The 17,549-nt window shown below is 41.8% G+C and overlaps 1 protein-coding gene across 1 annotated transcript; it reads left to right on the forward strand.

Moving 5' to 3' along the window:
- Window positions 1-398: 398 nt before the first annotated feature.
- On the forward strand, window positions 399-14,448 carry LOC101999165 (Fc receptor-like protein 2). Its single transcript, XM_013349808.2, has 8 exons — window positions 399-495; window positions 1,830-1,850; window positions 4,354-4,620; window positions 4,837-5,118; window positions 6,125-6,412; window positions 6,787-7,065; window positions 12,778-13,098; window positions 13,919-14,448. The coding sequence occupies exons 1-8, from the start codon at window positions 465-467 to the stop codon at window positions 13,939-13,941; spliced, it is 1,512 nt and encodes a 503-aa protein (XP_013205262.2). The 5' UTR covers window positions 399-464; the 3' UTR covers window positions 13,942-14,448.
- The last annotated feature ends 3,101 nt before the right edge of the window (window positions 14,449-17,549 follow it).

Consider the following 17,549-nt stretch of genomic DNA (forward strand, 5'->3'; position numbering starts at 1 on the left):
TGTTTCTTTTCTCTACTGCCAAGTCTAGCTTGACCTCTGAAGAGCAGTCAACCCAGGACTGGCAATGGTGTCACTTATTAAGAACTGCCTTTTGAGTGGTAACGGATATTCACGCTTTAAAACTACTCAGAACCTGATTTAATCTTAGTGGGCCCAGAACTCCATATTCTCTGTAAAGTCAAACACCGTGGAAAGCGTATCTGGAAAAGGAAGGCACCCTGCACATTAAGAACTATTTTACACCAGTGCACAGACATCTTACCAACTTGGTAAAGAGGAAGGACATTTGCTTTTGCTGCATCCAATGGGTTGGGGTATGGACTGGTTGACAGACATTTTTGCCACTTCCCTTTTTCTGTTTAAGCAAGATCCCTTCTGAATCAGTGCTCTATCCTAGATCCACAGTTCAGCTGCTCTGATAGGAGTTGCACCTGTCACGAAGGGAACTGCTTGTTTCTAGCCTCATGCTGCTGTGGTCACTGCTTCTGGCCCTTGGTACGTAGGATGCTGAAAAAGACCTGGGGTGGTACAGGGTAGAACTACCTCCATTGGGCACCCCTAGATACTCTTCCTGAGCATATGTCTCTCTGGTGGGGTGTGGAGACATGGGTTTCTGCTACTGATCCAGTACTGGCAGGAACGTTGCAAATGGGAGCTGAGAAAAGCAGGGTTCTCAGAATAAGGAAAAGACTCGTGTGTGTGTGTGTGTGTGTATGTGTGTGTGTGTGTGTGTGTGTGTGTGTGTGTATGTGTGTGTGTGTGGTGTCCTTACTAAAGGCTGATGTTTTGTCTCTATTATTTCTGTTTGGTCTCTATGAAAACAGTAAATTTTCATTGAAAGGGCTTCAAAAAGTTTTCTGTTGGAGTGGATACCATGCACAGCCTACATAAATTTGACACCCTGAGGCTCAGACTCTACTTCAAGAGTAGACATTTTTAGCTGAACTTTTATCTCCATAGACTTAGATATTACATAGATTTTAAGCCTGATTAACCATAATGGATATCATAAAGCCCCCCTTCCACAGTAGTATGTCTACAATGCTGAAAAAAGGGGGAACGGATGCCAACGAAATATCAGCAGATCCTGTGTTTCTTTCGTGGCCCTTCCTGGTATCTAGGATGCCCCCGTGTACATGATTTCTCTTAAGCAAAATAGTCTGGACAGTTTAATGATAGAGCCCCCAAACTGGCTATCCAATGCATACTGACCACCCCTGAGATTATGTAATACAGGTTGTATTATGTGTGTATGTGTGTGTATAATTATATATATATATATGTATCATACATGTGTATAAATGTGTATGTACATACATACATACTTACATACACAATTAGAAGTTATAAATTTGAAAAAGCAGACACACACACACACACACGACCATTAGAAACCATGAATTTGAAAAAGAGCAGAGAATATGTGGGAGGAGTTGGGGGAAGGAGAGGAAAGGGAGAAAAAGATGTAGTTATATTTTAATTTCAAAAAAATAAAAATATTTAAATATTTAAAAGAAGGTGGAAGAGGAGATAATAAATGAAGCTCTTGAAATACAAACTTCTGGGACTACTTACAATGTTCTAGGAATATAAAAATGAATCTTGGGTTCCATATGAGTATCATTTGTGAGTGGGAGGGAGGTATGAAATAAAGATGGGGAGAAATGATAAAGGAAATGAAGGAGGGGAGTTGAAAGGGGTAATGGAAGGAGGAAGAAACAGGAAGGAAAAGAAAAGGCAACATTTGGGAATCCTCAGAGGGCTATAGCGTTTTTACAAAGTGTTAAGACCTTGGTCCATGTAATCTCTCTGACTCTGTTCCCTCACAGCTCCTGTCGGAGTCCATTCCGGTAAGCAACTCTTCTCTTAATTCCTCTAGCTCTCTGGGACTCTTGCGCATGGGTGGCCTTGCCTGGTGAAACCTCTTAGCAGAAAGCTGCAGGGGTCTGAGCCAGAACTGGGATGAAGAGAAGAAGGACCCTGCACCTCACTCACCATCCATTGATCAGATGTGGTAGGGTGCACTGTGGCCCCACCATGTCCTGACCCCTTAAAACAATGAATTAGTTCCTGTTTGCTGCTGACCCCTTAGAAGGAAAGAGAGTAATTGTGAAGGAAAAACCATCTGTGTAGTCACTGGGGAGAAAAGTCCCATCCTCAACAGAAGCAATGACTGAAAAGATATTTATAACAGAGGGGCAGCAAAAGGCTGAGGAGGTGTTCTCTAGAGGACATGAACATCCTTAGGTCTCTACTGGGATGGAAACAACCCAATGTCTAATGTATTTTCTGTTTTTATTGGAATTTTAATATAATGAAATTAAGAAAACACTTAGTTTCACGGTAGCCTGGGAAATTAGACTTTCATCTTTGGTTAAGCCTTTGAGAACACATTCATTCTACGATGTGCAGAGAAGAAGATGCTGTGTACCTAAGTTTGTAATTTTAAACAAGAATGTTTTTAAATTACTTGGTGGGAGTGGGGGAAATCTCTTGAGAAATTTTGTCAGATCCAGTGAACTCTCAGAATTAGGATAAAATGTGCACATGTACACGGATGCAGTCAATTGGAGGAAATACAGCTAGTAGGAAAATCTCAGAAATCAAGACCACTAACCCAAGTGTCTTGCAGTTAAATCCTTATTTCAGTCCCAGGGAAACCTGTTGTAACTTTTCTCTGTCACCTACTTACTCCTTGGATCATTCTCAATTTGGTCTCATGAATTTTACATCTCACATATTTCTTTAATTAAACTGATTTTATTTCTAAAATATTCACCTGAACCTATTGTCTAGCCTCACCATGTAGGAAAAAGAATATTGGTCTGTCACACCTGTTTATCAACATTTGTGCCCAACCATCTACTTCTGTTTCCATTATCTTTCAAAGCCAGTGAAAGTTACACAGAAGTTATCATTGCGTTAGGTTAGTCACTTTGCCCTACTGAAACCATCTAAATGAGCATTTCCAACATGTCATATAGATATAGAGATGTGAACAAGGAAAAATGCATATGTAAGCAGAACATTTTGAAGGATGAGAAGATGAAATGAGGATTTAGTTCAGTCAAGAGAACTGGCCTGGATAGAATGGGCAAGATCCTGAGTTTGAGCCCCAGAATCTCTCTGAAAGAGGGGGGCAAGGAGGGAAGGAAGGACGGAAGGAAGAAAGAAAGGAAGGAAGGAAGGAAGGAAGTCTGGCTATTAATTAAGATTATCATCTTTATGATTTATGTTTTAGGAATATGTGCTTTCTTGTGACATATGCTTTAAGAAGTTCTCAGCATTTTTCATATACATCCTTATCGGTGTCACCCTAGGGATTAAAACCCTTAGCTATTTCCAAATGAATCTGGCCCCTGGGAGACAGAAGGACAAGCTGGGCAGGCGCCTAAACATCACTTTTGTACTTATCTTCCCCCTACACTTTGTTTCCTAGTGATGGATAGTGTCTTGTGAAGAGGGGCCAATGTTCAGAGCAGGGCTTATTCTTTTGTGTTTTCTCCTCCTTTTAGGCGCAAATCCAAAATACCGAGCTAGTCATCAATACTGATAATGGCTGTCCTATAGGGGGAGTAACAGCTTAGCTTCTTCTTTATGGGGCTCCTACAGGACCAAGCATGACAATGATTTGCAGATGCCTCTGAGTTTTTAGTAGACTCCAGAGACTTGGGGATGGAGATTTCAGAGCCCCGTTAGTTTCATCTTAGGAGAATGACATGCAAGGGAAGGACTTTGAGTTTCTGTAGTACCAAACAGGGTTTCTAAAGTATGAAACAAGCAGAGGGAGTTAACCATGCCTGCCATGGACCCTGAAGCCATGTCACTAGGCATAAGGAGATACAATTGGAATCTTCTAGTCATGGGGTGAGGAGAAAGAATGCTGAGGCTTGCACCCAGGGTCTTGTACATGCTAGGTGAGGAATTCCACCACTAAGTTGTCATACACAGCCCTGTTTATTGTTTATTGTGAAGTCTAAAGTCTTACTAAATCACACAAGCTCACCCTAAACTTAATCTGTAGCTTTGAAACTGTGACTTACCCACCTCAATTTCATTAATAGCATTAATTCCAGACCTGTGCTATCTTACTTAGCTAGTAGACTCATTTTAAATCCATATTTAGTATAGCTGTTGGGAGCTGAAGAAAACAACATAAAATCTATTAACAGACATCCAAATGCTTGTTTGGGGGAAAGTGTCACTTAGTGAAATAGAGCTCACTCTGCTGAGCCCGAAAGTTAGTAGAGCCAGCAGGTCCCCAGCTTCTAGATATCTGTAGAGCCTCTCCCTTCCCAGAGGCATCCAGACAGGGTCAGCGTTATTAACTCTGCCTTCTTGTTTTCTTTGTAGACTGGTTGAGCATCAGCCTGCCACACCATGCGTATGAAGGAGACCATGTGACTATAAGCTGCACGGGGGAAAAGAACCATGATATAAGGAGACTAAAGTACTTCAAGGATGGATCTCACATAACTACTTACAGAAGTGCTTCGAGCTACACCATTTCAAATGCAAGATTCAGTGACAGTGGCTCCTATTTCTGTAAGGCAGATAGGAAACTTTTCCTATTCGTAGACGTAACAGAAGAAACAAGACATGTGTGGCTTGATATCCGAGGTAGGGGATCATTCCTTGAGAGGATATGTCTAGGAAGGAGAATGCTTGTTGTAGGAAAGCCAGGGTAAAAGGCATATGACAACTACCCAGGGATGGATAAATGGGGGTGGGCTGCCTGTCCTGGGGTATGGATATGTGTGTCGTACTCATTGGGCACTTCTAGAGGACTGTGCAGTCAGCTAATAACAAGTGGTCTCTTTGGATTTTCCCCTCCAGAGCTGTTTCCAGCACCAGGGCTGACAGTCAGCTCCCTGCATCCCATAGAGGGGAGGTCAATGACCCTGTCCTGCAACACCTGGCTCCCTTCAGATAGGGCAACGACCCAGTTACGCTATTCCTTCTTCAAAGATGGCCACGCTCTGCAGGCGGGTGGGAGTTCACCAACATTTACGATCTCAGCAATATGGAAAGAAGACTCAGGAAATTACTGGTGCGAGGCAATGACAGCGTCTCACAGTGTCTCGAAGCAGAGTCGCCGGTCCTATATAGATGTGGAGAGTGAGTATCATTGAGTTGGGCCTTGAACACTAATTTTCCAATGACTTTCCCCTCCCCTTCAGAAAAGTAACAATGGTAATTTTACTCAGAAAACCAAGAGGTCAATGAAGTAGAACCTCTGTCTATGAGGAGAGACCCCTAGTTAACAGGTGGTGCAAAGAAGGCACGAATAACGACATTTGAAACGACAATAACAGCCTGCTACTTATAAAAGGAATTGCTATATTTCAGATCCGAGCTAAAGCTGCTGTGATGTTTTAGCTCTCTCGGACTTTCACAATCAGAAAACAGGAGACAGAAAGATTTACCATGTGCACGATGCTGTGAACGTTTTGTCCTCACAGTGGCCTGGGGAACAGTTTTATGAGTAGCGCCTATAAAATGGTACTGTGAATCCCCCCACTTTACAGACGGAGACTTACCTGGTCAACATTTAAATGTGGTTGCTCCAGCCCCAGGACACGTACTTTTAAGTACTTTGCAGCACTTCCTCTCAAGCGTCACTAGCTGGCACTGCTGAGCAGTACTGGGGAGAGAGACTGCCTGATGGCTACATCTCAGCTGGTCTCATGAGAACTCTGTGAGGTTACTAGGATTATCCAAACGCGAGTGAGAAAAACTGAGGATCAGAAATCTAGATTTAGATTCTGCAGCTACTAAAGGGCAAAACTTAATTGTTTCTCAGGTTGAGAACTTCCTCCTTTATGCCATTCCAGCCTCTCTCTCTCCTACTGTCTCAAGTCACAGGGAAGTCAAGAGAAGGCAGAACACTGTGGTATTCCGACAGGAGAGCAAACAGGGAAAAGGACAAGAAGTGCGGGATAGGATTGTTATTAGGCATCAGAGTAGCCCTGTGAAATGCTCCTCAGTATGCTCCATTCCCGGCAAGCAGGGTGGACTCTCAATTCCATATATAGACCTGATGTAATTCCCAGCAGGAGGTACTGGACCCCCTCCCATCCTGAATTTCCCCACCAAGTCCTTAACAATTGTCTTCTGATCATAGGGATCCCTGTGTCTCAAGTCTCCATGGAGATCCAGTCTCCAAGGGGCTGCGGAGTTGAAGGGCAGACACTGGTCCTTGTTTGTTCTGTGGCTAAAGGGACCGGGCTCATAATATACTCCTGGCACAGAGAGGATACAGAGGAAAGCGTGGGGAGGAAAAGCCAGCGTTCCCAGAGAGTCGAGCTGGAGATCACTACTGTCAGAGAAAGTCACGCAGGGGGTTACTACTGCACTGCTGACAACAGCTACGGCCTCGTCCAGAGTGCTGTGGTGAACATCACAGTAAAAGGTAAGCAGCCTTCCTATTAAGGACCTGGTAACTCTCAGCTGGGGATGTTCGAAGATGTGACAAGGTACAAGGAAGGCATGAAGAGGCTGGGAAGCCGTCGGAACACAGCGGAGGGGGGGGGGTGTTTTGATGGTGGAGGTAAAACATGGCAACAGTGACAAAGGAACTGAGAGAGGGCATGGAGATGGAACACGAGGCAGATTGTGTGGTATAGTTAGAGGCTTGCCCTCCAGAATTGTCATCAATGCATAGCTGCTCTGCTGGATCCTCCCCTGGAGGATTAGACCGAGCAGTGAGATGTTGGAAAAGAACTTGAATGAAGACAAGTTAGGCTGTGAGTCATACCACCCTCTGACGCTCTACTGTGCTGCCAGTTCCAGTGTGGCACCCTCTCCTCTCCATCAGTGTTCCTGGGGTGCTGCCCTTCATTGGGGATGTGGTGGAGCTCCAGTGTGAAGACAAGAGAGCATCTCCTCCCGTTCTGTACCGGTTTTATCATGAAAATATCACTCTGGGCAACATCTCAACACCTTCTGGAGGAAAAGCATCCTTTAAGCTCACTCTGACTGCCGGACATTCTGGGAACTACTCCTGTGTGGCTGACAATGGCTGGGGGACAAAGCGCAGTGAGGTGGTACTACTCATTGTCACAGGTAGGACAATGTAATGTCTCGTTCCAAGCTGCAATTTGCAGTATGCCAAGCCACGGCTTTCTTCCTTTCCCTTGTACTCTCCCACTCTCCCGGGCATCGGAGCTCCACTGAGGGACCGTCTTTACCCCCAGTTTTGCTTTCCAGTTTTAACAAACAGCGTCTCTGGTCGCTGCCTGTCTTTCCTGTCTGCTCTTCTTGAATCACATGTGTGTAAAATTGGGGGTCGGACTAGAGTAAGGGGCAGGCTAGGTGAAGCATGGTGAGAGAAAACAAATGTCCACAGAAAAAGAGAATGTTCCTGTACCCTCGAGCTCAGTGGGTCTTTCTCTGAGGACCCTCTGACTGCGTAGCTCCCTCCAGCCCTGTAGTTAAGAACAAAAATAAAAAGCCCACAAAAAAAGACTCCCAGACTTTTTTCTTTCTTTCTTTCTTTCTTTCTTTCTTTCTTTCTTTCTTTCTTTCTTTCTTTCTTCCTTCCTTCCTTCCTTCCTTCCTTCCTTCCTTCCTTTCTTTTTTTACTAAGATTGCATCACTTAATTTTAGTAGCAACATAATTATTATACAAATAAAGAAATAAAATTTAAATTAAGCAGCTTGTCCAAAGTTACTTAATAGGAGTGCCATGAGCAGATACAAAGATGACACTAAAGCTTTGTAAGACTTTGCCACTGTGCAAATAGGTCTGGATGGTTGTGTGATCTTCTTCTTCTTTAATCCATTGTTGGAGAGAATTTTTACTCACAAGTTTCCTAATGTGAAACATTACTGAGTTTCCCTTAGAAGCCCTTCTTAGTTATCATAGGCAGTAGCTTTATATGACTTGCTAATATTTTATTTCAAGTGTTTGTACCTGCATGTTAGTGCTAGCTATCAAACTCAGGACTTCAAGCACGCTAAGCTTTGTCCCCTTGTATCCTATTAATACATTAGGGGTTTTTTTTTGTTGTTGTTGTTGTTCTTAGTTAGGGATGCATTAGCTTTGTAAGAATGGTTTCAGGGAGGTTCCACAAATTCTGTGTTGAGAAATTTATAACAACATTTAAATTATCTACTACTTGAAGTCTTTGCAACTAGCCAAGGATTCTGAGTCCAGTAGACTATTGCTTCTACTGTCATTTTTTTTTCATTAATTAGCTTTTTCAATTTTTTGCTTAAATGTTGCCTTTTATTTAAAATGTTCAGTTGCAGAATTTTTTTAAAATTAAATTTTCTTAAATTTATTTATTAAAAATTTCCATCTCCTCCCCTCCTCCCATTTCCTTCCCACTCCCCCCTTCCTCTTCCCCTCCCTCTTCAGTCCTAAGAGCAGTCAGGGTTTCCTGCCCTGTGGGAAGTCCAAGCTCCTCCCCCCTAGATCCAGGTCTAGGAAGGTGAGCATCCAAACAGACTAAGCTCCCTCAAGGACAGTCCATGCAGTAGGATCAAAACTCAGTGCCATTGTCCTTGGCTTTTCAGTCAGCCCTCATTGTCAGCCACGTTCAGAGAGTCCAGTTTGATCACATGCTCCATCAGTCCCAGTCCAGCTGGCCTTAGTGAGCTCCCATGAGATCAGTCCCATTGTCTCAGTGGGTGGACGTACCCCTCGCAGTCCTGACTTTCTTGCTCACATTCTCTGTCCTTCTGCTCCTCATTTGGACCTTGGGAGCTCAGTCCAGTGCTCCAATGTGGGTCTCTGTCTCTATCTCCATCCATGGCCAGATGAAGGTTCTATGGTGATATGCAAGATATTCATCAGTGTGGCTATAGGATAAGGTTAGTACAGGCACCCTCTCCTCTGCTGCCACAGAACTAGTTAGGGATATTGCCTTGGCCATTTGGGAGCCCCTCTAGAGCCAAGACTCTAGCCAACCCTAAAATGACTCCCTTGGTTAGGATAACTTCTTCCCTGCTCCCATATCCACCCTTCCTCCATGTCAATTATCCCATTCCCCCAAGCTCTCCCCAATCCTCCCCTTCTCCCTTCTCTCTCCCCATCTCCCCTTCCCCCCAATCCACCCCAACCTCCTGCTCCTAACTTTTGCCCAATGATCTTGTCAACTTCCAATACCCAAGAGGATAAATATATGTTTTTCTTTGGGTTCACCTTCTTATTTAGCTGCTCTAGGGTCACGAACTATAGGGTCAATGTCCTTTATTTATGGCTAGAATCTACTTATGAGTGAGTACATACCATAATCCTCTTTTTTGGGTCTGGATTACCTCACTCAGGATAGTGTTTTCTGTTTCCATCCATTTGTATGAAAATTTCAAGATATTGTTTTTTACCACTGAGTAAAACTCTAAAGTGTATATGTGTCACACCTTCTTTATCCATTCTTTTATTGAGGGGCACCTAGGTTGTTTCTAGGTTCTGGCTATTACAAATAGTGCTGCTATGAACATAGTTGAACAAATGCTTTTTAGTATGATTGGGCATCTCTTGGGTATATTCCCAAGAGTGGAATTGCTGGATCTTGAGGTAGGTTGACTCCCAGTTTCCTGAGAAACCTCCACACTGCTTTCCAAAGTGGTTGCACAAGTTTGCATTCCCACCAACAATGGATGAGAGTTTCCCTTACTCCACAACCTCTCCAGCATAGGCTATCATTGGTGTTTTGGGTTTTAGTCATTCTGACCGGTAGAAGATGGTATCTCAAAGTTGTTTTGACTTGCATTTCCTTGATTGCTAAGGAGGTTGAGCATGACCTTAAGTGTCTTTTGGCCATTTGAAGTTCTTCTGTTGAGAATTCTCTGTTCAGTTCAGTATCCCATTTTTTAATTGGGTTAATTAGCATTTTAAAGTCTAGTTTCTTGAGTTCTCTATATATTTTGGAGATCAGACCTTTGTCTGTTGCAGGGTTGGTGAAGATCTTCTCCCATTCAATAGGTTGCCTTTTTGTCTTAATGACAGTGTTATAACTTTAAAACAAACACTGTTTTATTACAGGGCTATTATTGTAGGGTTAGGAGATGACTGAGTGGGTAGGATCCCTTGTAGCATATATATGAGGACCTGTGTTTGGGTCCTCACTGCTCACCTGGGCATAGCTGTTTCAGGGAATGCAGACACGATGACCATGGGGGGTTGCCAGCTGCCAGACTAGCTGAAAAAATGCCAAGGCAGAGTTCCTGTGGAAGACCCTGTCTCCAGAGAAGAAGTAGGAAGAAGAATGTGGAAGAGACTCAGTGTCCTTCTCTCGCTTCCTTATGCACACATACACTGTATACACACATTCAGCTCCCCACAAAACAGTTTATGTGTTTTGTCCCCCAAAGATGAGCAAAATAAAGGAAAGCCTATATTTTCAAATTTATCATAGATTCTTGAGAACTATGTCTGGTTTTAGTTTCTACTGTGTCTATGTTCTCTCCTCATTTTCAATATGCCCGTATAGTCCCCTTTTCTCACCAGATTTACCAGTGGTCTTTCTATGGTATGGTTCTTTATTAAAAGTTCAGATTTCTTTTATATCTTTTACTTTTCAAGTCAATATCATTTTATTATTTCAAAGTATTTTTTAATTCATTTGCTTCTTTTTCATTTTAGAAACAAATGTACTTAAAACTAAGTGCAACTTTTATCTCATTAAAAAAATTGGCATATGATGTCTTCATTTGCTTATTGTCTACATATGTGTAATGTGGTTTCTTAATTATTTTGTAAAAAGAACTTAAAATTTCTTATAAATGAATGTATATCAATCCTTTATTTAGATATTCCTTTGTTCTTATATTTAGCATTTATTAAAATCCTATGTTCTTGTATTTAGTATTTATTAAAATGTAGCCTGTAGAAATTTTACTTCAGAGAAATTACTGAAACTTGGTTGATGGGCTTACATGTTGTCAGTTAATGCATATTTTCTCTGTGAAACAAAAAAAAATGTCACTTTTGTGTTTTGGAAGTATATTAAGGGTTTTTTCTTTGATTTCAATTACTTTCTTCATTTAGTCTTATACTTCAGTCTCTTTAGTATAAGAGACTAATGTCTTATAGGCATTTGGACTCATTACTCTATCAAGTTTTGAGAAATACTTTTTTTTAGACAGGCCCTCGCTATTCAGCCCTGACTGACCTGGAACTCACCATGTAAACTAGGCTGGACTCAAACTCACAGAGATCATCTAGCTTTTGCCTCCCAAGTGCTGGGGTAGAAGGTGGTGTCTAGCTTAGGAGAGCATTCTTGCTATTGCCTGTAACTTTTCTGGTCTGCCTGCCTGTTTATTACCTGTATTGCTGTCTTCCTTTTTCAGGGATCTTGCCAAGATCTGAGTAGTTGTAAGATGGGATATGCTGACTGCAAATGATGAAAATTCCCTCTGATTGACCTACCTCCTCCTCAAAGTGATGCCAACAGGAAATCAGTAGTGGGTGTAATTTTCTGTAGCCTGGGATCCATGCACTCTCTCCTCTTCATCCCTCCACCATCTTCTTTCACAGACAAGCAAAGTTGGCCACTGATAGTGTTAAGCTTATAGCTGAACTTTATCCTAGAAATCTCAGAAAAAGAACAATCCTGAGTTTAAGGTCCCTCTAGACTATGTAAAAGATCTTGTATCAAAAGAATCTAATGGTCATGGCTATAACCCCAACATTTTGTGGGAGGTTGAGGCAAGAAAGTCACTGTGAGTTCAAGGCAAGACTGGGCTTCATTGGAAGGAGAGAGAGAGAGAGAGAGAGAGAGAGAGAGAGAGAGAGAGAGAGAGAGAGAGACCCTGTCTAATTTCTAATGACTTCAATTTTTTTTTAAAGAAGAATGGGCATGATGGGTAACATATACCAAAGGCAAGAGGATTGTTTGAAGTTCAAGATCAGTCTGGGAAATATAGTGACTCCCCAGTCTCAACAAAGTAAAATACCAAAGTAAGCAGAGACAGGCTGCACCAATATGCTTAGTCTACCCTCTGCAGAGAAAATGAAATGGGCCTTTGACTGGCAAAGTCATCAATGAAGTATTGAACATTTTTTTAAAAGCCACAAAACAAACAAAGTAGGCCATTTTCCATTGTACCCATCAGTCTCTATCATTAGGGAAGATTTAATTATATCTCTCTGTGCTTTTAAGAATTTTTTTTTTAGTTCATGCACCTCTGTGTTTCAGAGTGTGAGCAAAAATTCTTTTCCAGGCCCACTTAATGGGAACATTGGTGATGTGAGATGGTGGGAAGGATAAAAGGGCAGCAAGGCAAAGCCAGACTCTAAGATCTCACCTTTAGCAACTCCTTACATGACTTAGTTTCCTTTCTTGTTGCCATGACAAAAACACTTGATAAAAGCAACTTAAAGGAAAAGGGTTTCTCTTGGCTAACAGTTCAAGGGTCGTGGAGGAGAATCAAGGCAGGGGGTACTTGAAGCATCTGGTCATGTCACGTCTATAATCACCAGAGTCATGAACACTTGTACATAGTCAACTTTCTCCCTTTCATACAGTCAGGGATCCCAGCCTGGTGAATACTAGAACCTACAGTGGGCCACTCTTTCTAGTGCAATTAACCTAATTCATAGCATTCCACAGTCATGGTCACAAGCCAACTTAATTTAGATAATCCCTGATGGATGGGGCCTGAAGACTTTTCTTTTAGGTGATTCCAGCTACTGTCGATCAACAATTAACATTAACTATGACCGTACCCCTGTCCCACTCCCCAACTGCTGTGGAGACTGGGGTACATGGAAGCTGCCTGACTACCGTATGCATGTTTTTAATGTACTTTCACCCATTCTGTTTACAGAGCCCCCACCCAAAGTACGTCTAGTGAATGGTCCCCACCGCTGTGAGGGACGTGTAGAGGTGGAACAGGAAGGTCGCTGGGGCACAGTGTGCGATGATGGCTGGGACATGAAGGATGTGGCTGTGGTATGCCGAGAGCTAGGCTGTGGAGCAGCCAAGCACACACCTATAGCCATGTTGTATCCACCAGTAGTCGATGAAGCTCTGCCCGTGCTCATCCAGGTAGCCCTGTGCAATGGGACAGAAAAGACCCTGGCTGAATGTGACCAGGTGGAGACCTTTGATTGTGGACATGATGAAGATGCTGGAGCTGTGTGTGAAGGTGGGTGATGATGGAGCTGACGTGGGCCTGAGCCCCCTCCTTAGGCTACCATCTTCTGCTTTCCTTTCTGTACCTATTCTCCAGTAGAATGCACCAAGGGCAACATGGTCAGATCACATTAAGTTGTCCCTGAGCTATTATAAAAAGACTGTCTTGAATGCTGGTGGCCCACAAAGTCAGGCCAGGAATCAGGCCATTAACAGGCAAAGATCCAGAGGGTCAGAGCAAAATGAAATCTGAGGACTGCTGCAAATGTTCATATCTCCATAGAGCCTGTGACTAGAGAGGAAGTCGGGGACACTGTCCTCCTCAGCCTTAGCCCACTGAGCTAGAGTGGCCTTTTGTAAAAAGAGAATTCCTTAGAACTACTGGGTCCATGCCCATTGCAAGGCATTTGTAAAGATCTCAGATCCTTCAAGGAAATGAAATCAGGACCAGGTTCTGCAGAGCCCATGGGACCTGGAGTCTACTACACAGAGCCTTTGAGGTTGGCATCCCCCATGTACCAGCCTAGAAGTAACAACTCCTCTATGGTTCATCATCAGAAAAGTGTGACTTCTAGTCCAACACCCTTTCTGAGTCAAGATAAAAGCAGGTTTTCACACATTCATGGGACTTTTTGGTAAAAGTCCATGTGTAGGAAGAAGAAACCTCAGGGGTTGATTTGGGATAGTTGCGACAGGATGTAGGGTGGCTTCTGTGGTTCAAGCTGGCTTCTGTCCTTGTTCTCACACATTTCCTTAGAAAATCTGGTGAATGTGTCTGCACAGTCCTTTGCCGGGCCTCTGCATACTGACCTCCTCTCACTCCCTCTACACAGTGGTCTTGCCTAGCATTTCCTGAAGATCTAATGAGACAACATTGGACCTCCTATTTTCTGCGTTTGGGCCTCACCACCCGAATAGTCTGTAGTTTCCACTGGACTTCAAAACTTCATCTGTGACTCATTTGACTTCAAGAGAACTCAAAATGATTCTGCTCTGAGCCAATTCTGCTCTAAGTTCTAACAGCACTAAAGAAAGTCCAAGTTCCCAAGGAAGTCAAGTTGAGGTGGGCACAAGTGAGAATCGCATGTGCCTGGGCCTTCCGTCTGATATGATAGAATGTGGTCAAATAAAGTACATACAGTAAAATAAACTGTCAATGATTTCATTTCTTGATTTGGGAAGAAACTAGCTTTTAAAAATCTTTATAAGCCATTTGCTTAAGTTATAGATATAAATCAAAAAATTTTAAGATGATATATAGAAAAGTTAGACAAAAGTCACATTTTCAGAGGTAACTGATATTTACCAAAAGGGATTGTGTAAAATAATATGTACAGATGGATGATGTGGGATTCCCCTCTGTATGCTGTGAATATGTTTTATTGCCATTGGTTAATAAAGAAACTGCTTTTGGCCAGTGGCTTAACAGAGCAAAGCCAGGTGGGAAATCCAAACAGAGATGTAGAGAGAGAGGAGGCAGAGTCAGAGAGAAGCCATGTAGCTGCTGCAGGAGACAGATGCTGGACACCAGACAGAACCTTACCCATATTCCACAATTACATGGCAATACACAGACTAATAGAAATGTGTTAATTTAAGATGTAAAAGCTATCTATAAATATGCATAAACTAATAGGCCAAGTAGTGTTTTAATTAATACAGTTTCTGTGTGATTATTTCAGGTCTGGGTGGCTGGGAAACAAATGAGCAGTTTCTGTCCACAGATGAATGAATGAATGATTAATTTAATTGACTGTTCTATATATTGCACATTATGTTATTGTTTAATTAAATCCAACAACTTAATGTAAAAGAATTTCTGTAGCAAAATATGCATTAACACAACCCACATATATGTGTGCAAGTTTCTTGAAATTATTGTAAAAATTTTTACATTGGTGTTTTCTTATTTTAAATTGGTCTTCCCTTTTTTGCTGATTTTGTTTTCAGATGGGCTATCACTGTAGCCTAGGATGCCCTCAAACTTGAGAGATAGCCAAGGAGAACCTTGAACTTTTGTGATCTTCCTGCCTCTACCTAATAGGTGCTTGGTGACTGGTGTGTACTATTGTACCTGGTTTTGTGTAGTGCTGGGGTTAGGACTTAGGATCTTTTGCGTGTTAGGCAAGCATATAACTATATTACATACCTGTCCTATTATGGCCTTCTCAAGAAAGGAGATCTTGATTCAGAAAGACCCTTTAATTTTTTTTTGTTTATTTATTTATTTGGTTTTTTGAGACAGGATTTCTCTGTGTAACCCTGTCTGTCTTGGAACTGACTCTGTAGATCAGGCTGGCCTCAAACTCAGAGATCCACCTGCCGCTGCCTCCCAAGATCTGGGATTAAAGGCGTGTGTCACCATACCCAGCAACCCTCTTTTTCTTATGACCTTTATTGTCTTTCAGAGTGAAAAAAAGCCACATTCCCCACACAGTCACCCACCCTACATATCATCACTTATGCCTTAGCAGTGTCTAGGGCTCAAGACATAGTCATGGGAAGAGCTTCCTTTTAGAAGTTAGCAATTTAGCTTTGGACCTGTGTATGCGGAAAGAAGAAAAGTGGCACACACTTTTCTTCCAGGCCAGACATCAATACTGATAATTGATTGAATATATATTATGTTCTATATTTTATGTTAGATTACATCGTTAGAAAAGCTTTAAAAACTATTGTAATATATTTTAACTGATGTTTTATTGGGATGTATTGTTATCATACATTAATTTTAGGGTCAACAATATTTTTGCATTGTGTAATCTTTCAATAAAGAAACGAGATATATTGGCTCATTTGTTTTCTTTGTGAATCTTTCAACAGTTTCTTAAAATTCAATTCTTATAAATGTTTCCTGATTCTTATTGTGATGGCTGCTCTTAGTTGTAAATTTTGACTACATCTGGAACTAACTAAAACTCAAAATTAGAACACATCTGTAAGGATTTTTGCTTAATTTGAAGTGGGAAGACAGATTTCTAATCTGGACCATACCTTCTGCTGAAAATTTATATAAGGACATGGAAGAACAAAGTTTTTTGCTTTTTGCCTGCTTGCTCTTGCCCTTCTAAAAATCCATTACTTCACTGGCATTAGAGCCTACTTCTTTGGGATCAAAAATTTAACTACTAAGCCTATCTTTTCGTTGAAGATTAAAAATTAATGTAGAGACATCTGGATGACCTGAGCTGTATGGACAATTTTTTCATGACAGTTATTCTCTTTTATAAACTATCTCTTCTTTCATACAGTTTACTAATTCATATCATCCTAGAAAACTGGCTATTCAGCAGACCAAATTAAGGGCTGTATGGCCAAGGAGATTTAATGGAGGTTACTAATTAATAGAGGTCTGTGTAAGAAGTTAGTCACAGGAGCAAGGTTGATTCAGAAGTAGCTGCATTGCTGAAAATCCTACCCCAACATTACTGTCAGGTGTCAGAAGCTGTAATCCTGGAACTTTCTACACAAGTTGCTGCTGGAAAGTCTGAGAATCCCTCTTACCCGTAATTTGGCTGGTCTGAGTCTTCTCCCCAGTTTATTCCATCTGTAAAGCTGGGAAAGAGCCTTTAAGAAGCTCAAGTCTTATACTTTCCTAAACATGTGACATCTTGTTTATCTAGTGAGACTTCCTTCCTCCTATAGAGAATGTTTCAATTCAGAGGAAAACATTATATAACAGAACTTCATAGGGAATACATTGAAGCCCAGCTCCTACTTCTATACTGCTTATTCTCTTCACTTGTTATAGCTTTTTTTAAATGATAAAATCACTCTGTAATAAATTTTCTGCAAGGTATCATGGTGTCTGCTTTTCTGGAAACTCAGCCTGTGACTGTTCATTCAATGGTGTCAGAATCAACAATGATATTTGGCCTTATTCTGTTCTCCAGACCAAAGTGAATGATCAATATCTAAGATTCCAGGGATATCACATTTTCTTAGCATGGACCCAACAGATTATTCCCCAATGATCTATGTTGTAAGATCTGAAGACAGTGACACTTTCTGTCACCTAGTAGCCAGTAAAAGAACTAGATCTACTGGGCAATATAAGTTATATGTTCCTTGTAAGCAGTTAGCGTTATGTAATTATGAAAACCAGTTAGTTTGAAAGGCTATTTCTCCTGTCTCATGCAGCATCCTGAAACAAACCAGGAAGCAGTTGGAAGAAACAGATACGGCAATGGCAAGAATGAGTGGAACCCATGAGAATGAGCTTGGCCTTGTATCAGTCTCTTGGTGCTTCCAGATGGCAAAGACAATAAAATGTTCTGGAGAAGAAGGTGTCATCTTTCACTAATTTAAGCATGAAGGAGCTACAAAGCTGAAAAGTTACAAGAACTGGAATTTCAGCCCGGCGGTGGTGGCCTTTAATCCCAGCACTCGGGAGGCAGAGGCAGGCAGATCTCTGTGAGTTCGAGACCAGCCTGGTCTACAAGAGCTAGTTCCAGGACAGGCTCC

This window comes from Microtus ochrogaster, chromosome 21, assembly GCF_000317375.1.
Source record: "Microtus ochrogaster isolate Prairie Vole_2 chromosome 21, MicOch1.0, whole genome shotgun sequence".
Lineage (NCBI taxonomy): Eukaryota > Metazoa > Chordata > Mammalia > Rodentia > Cricetidae > Microtus > Microtus ochrogaster.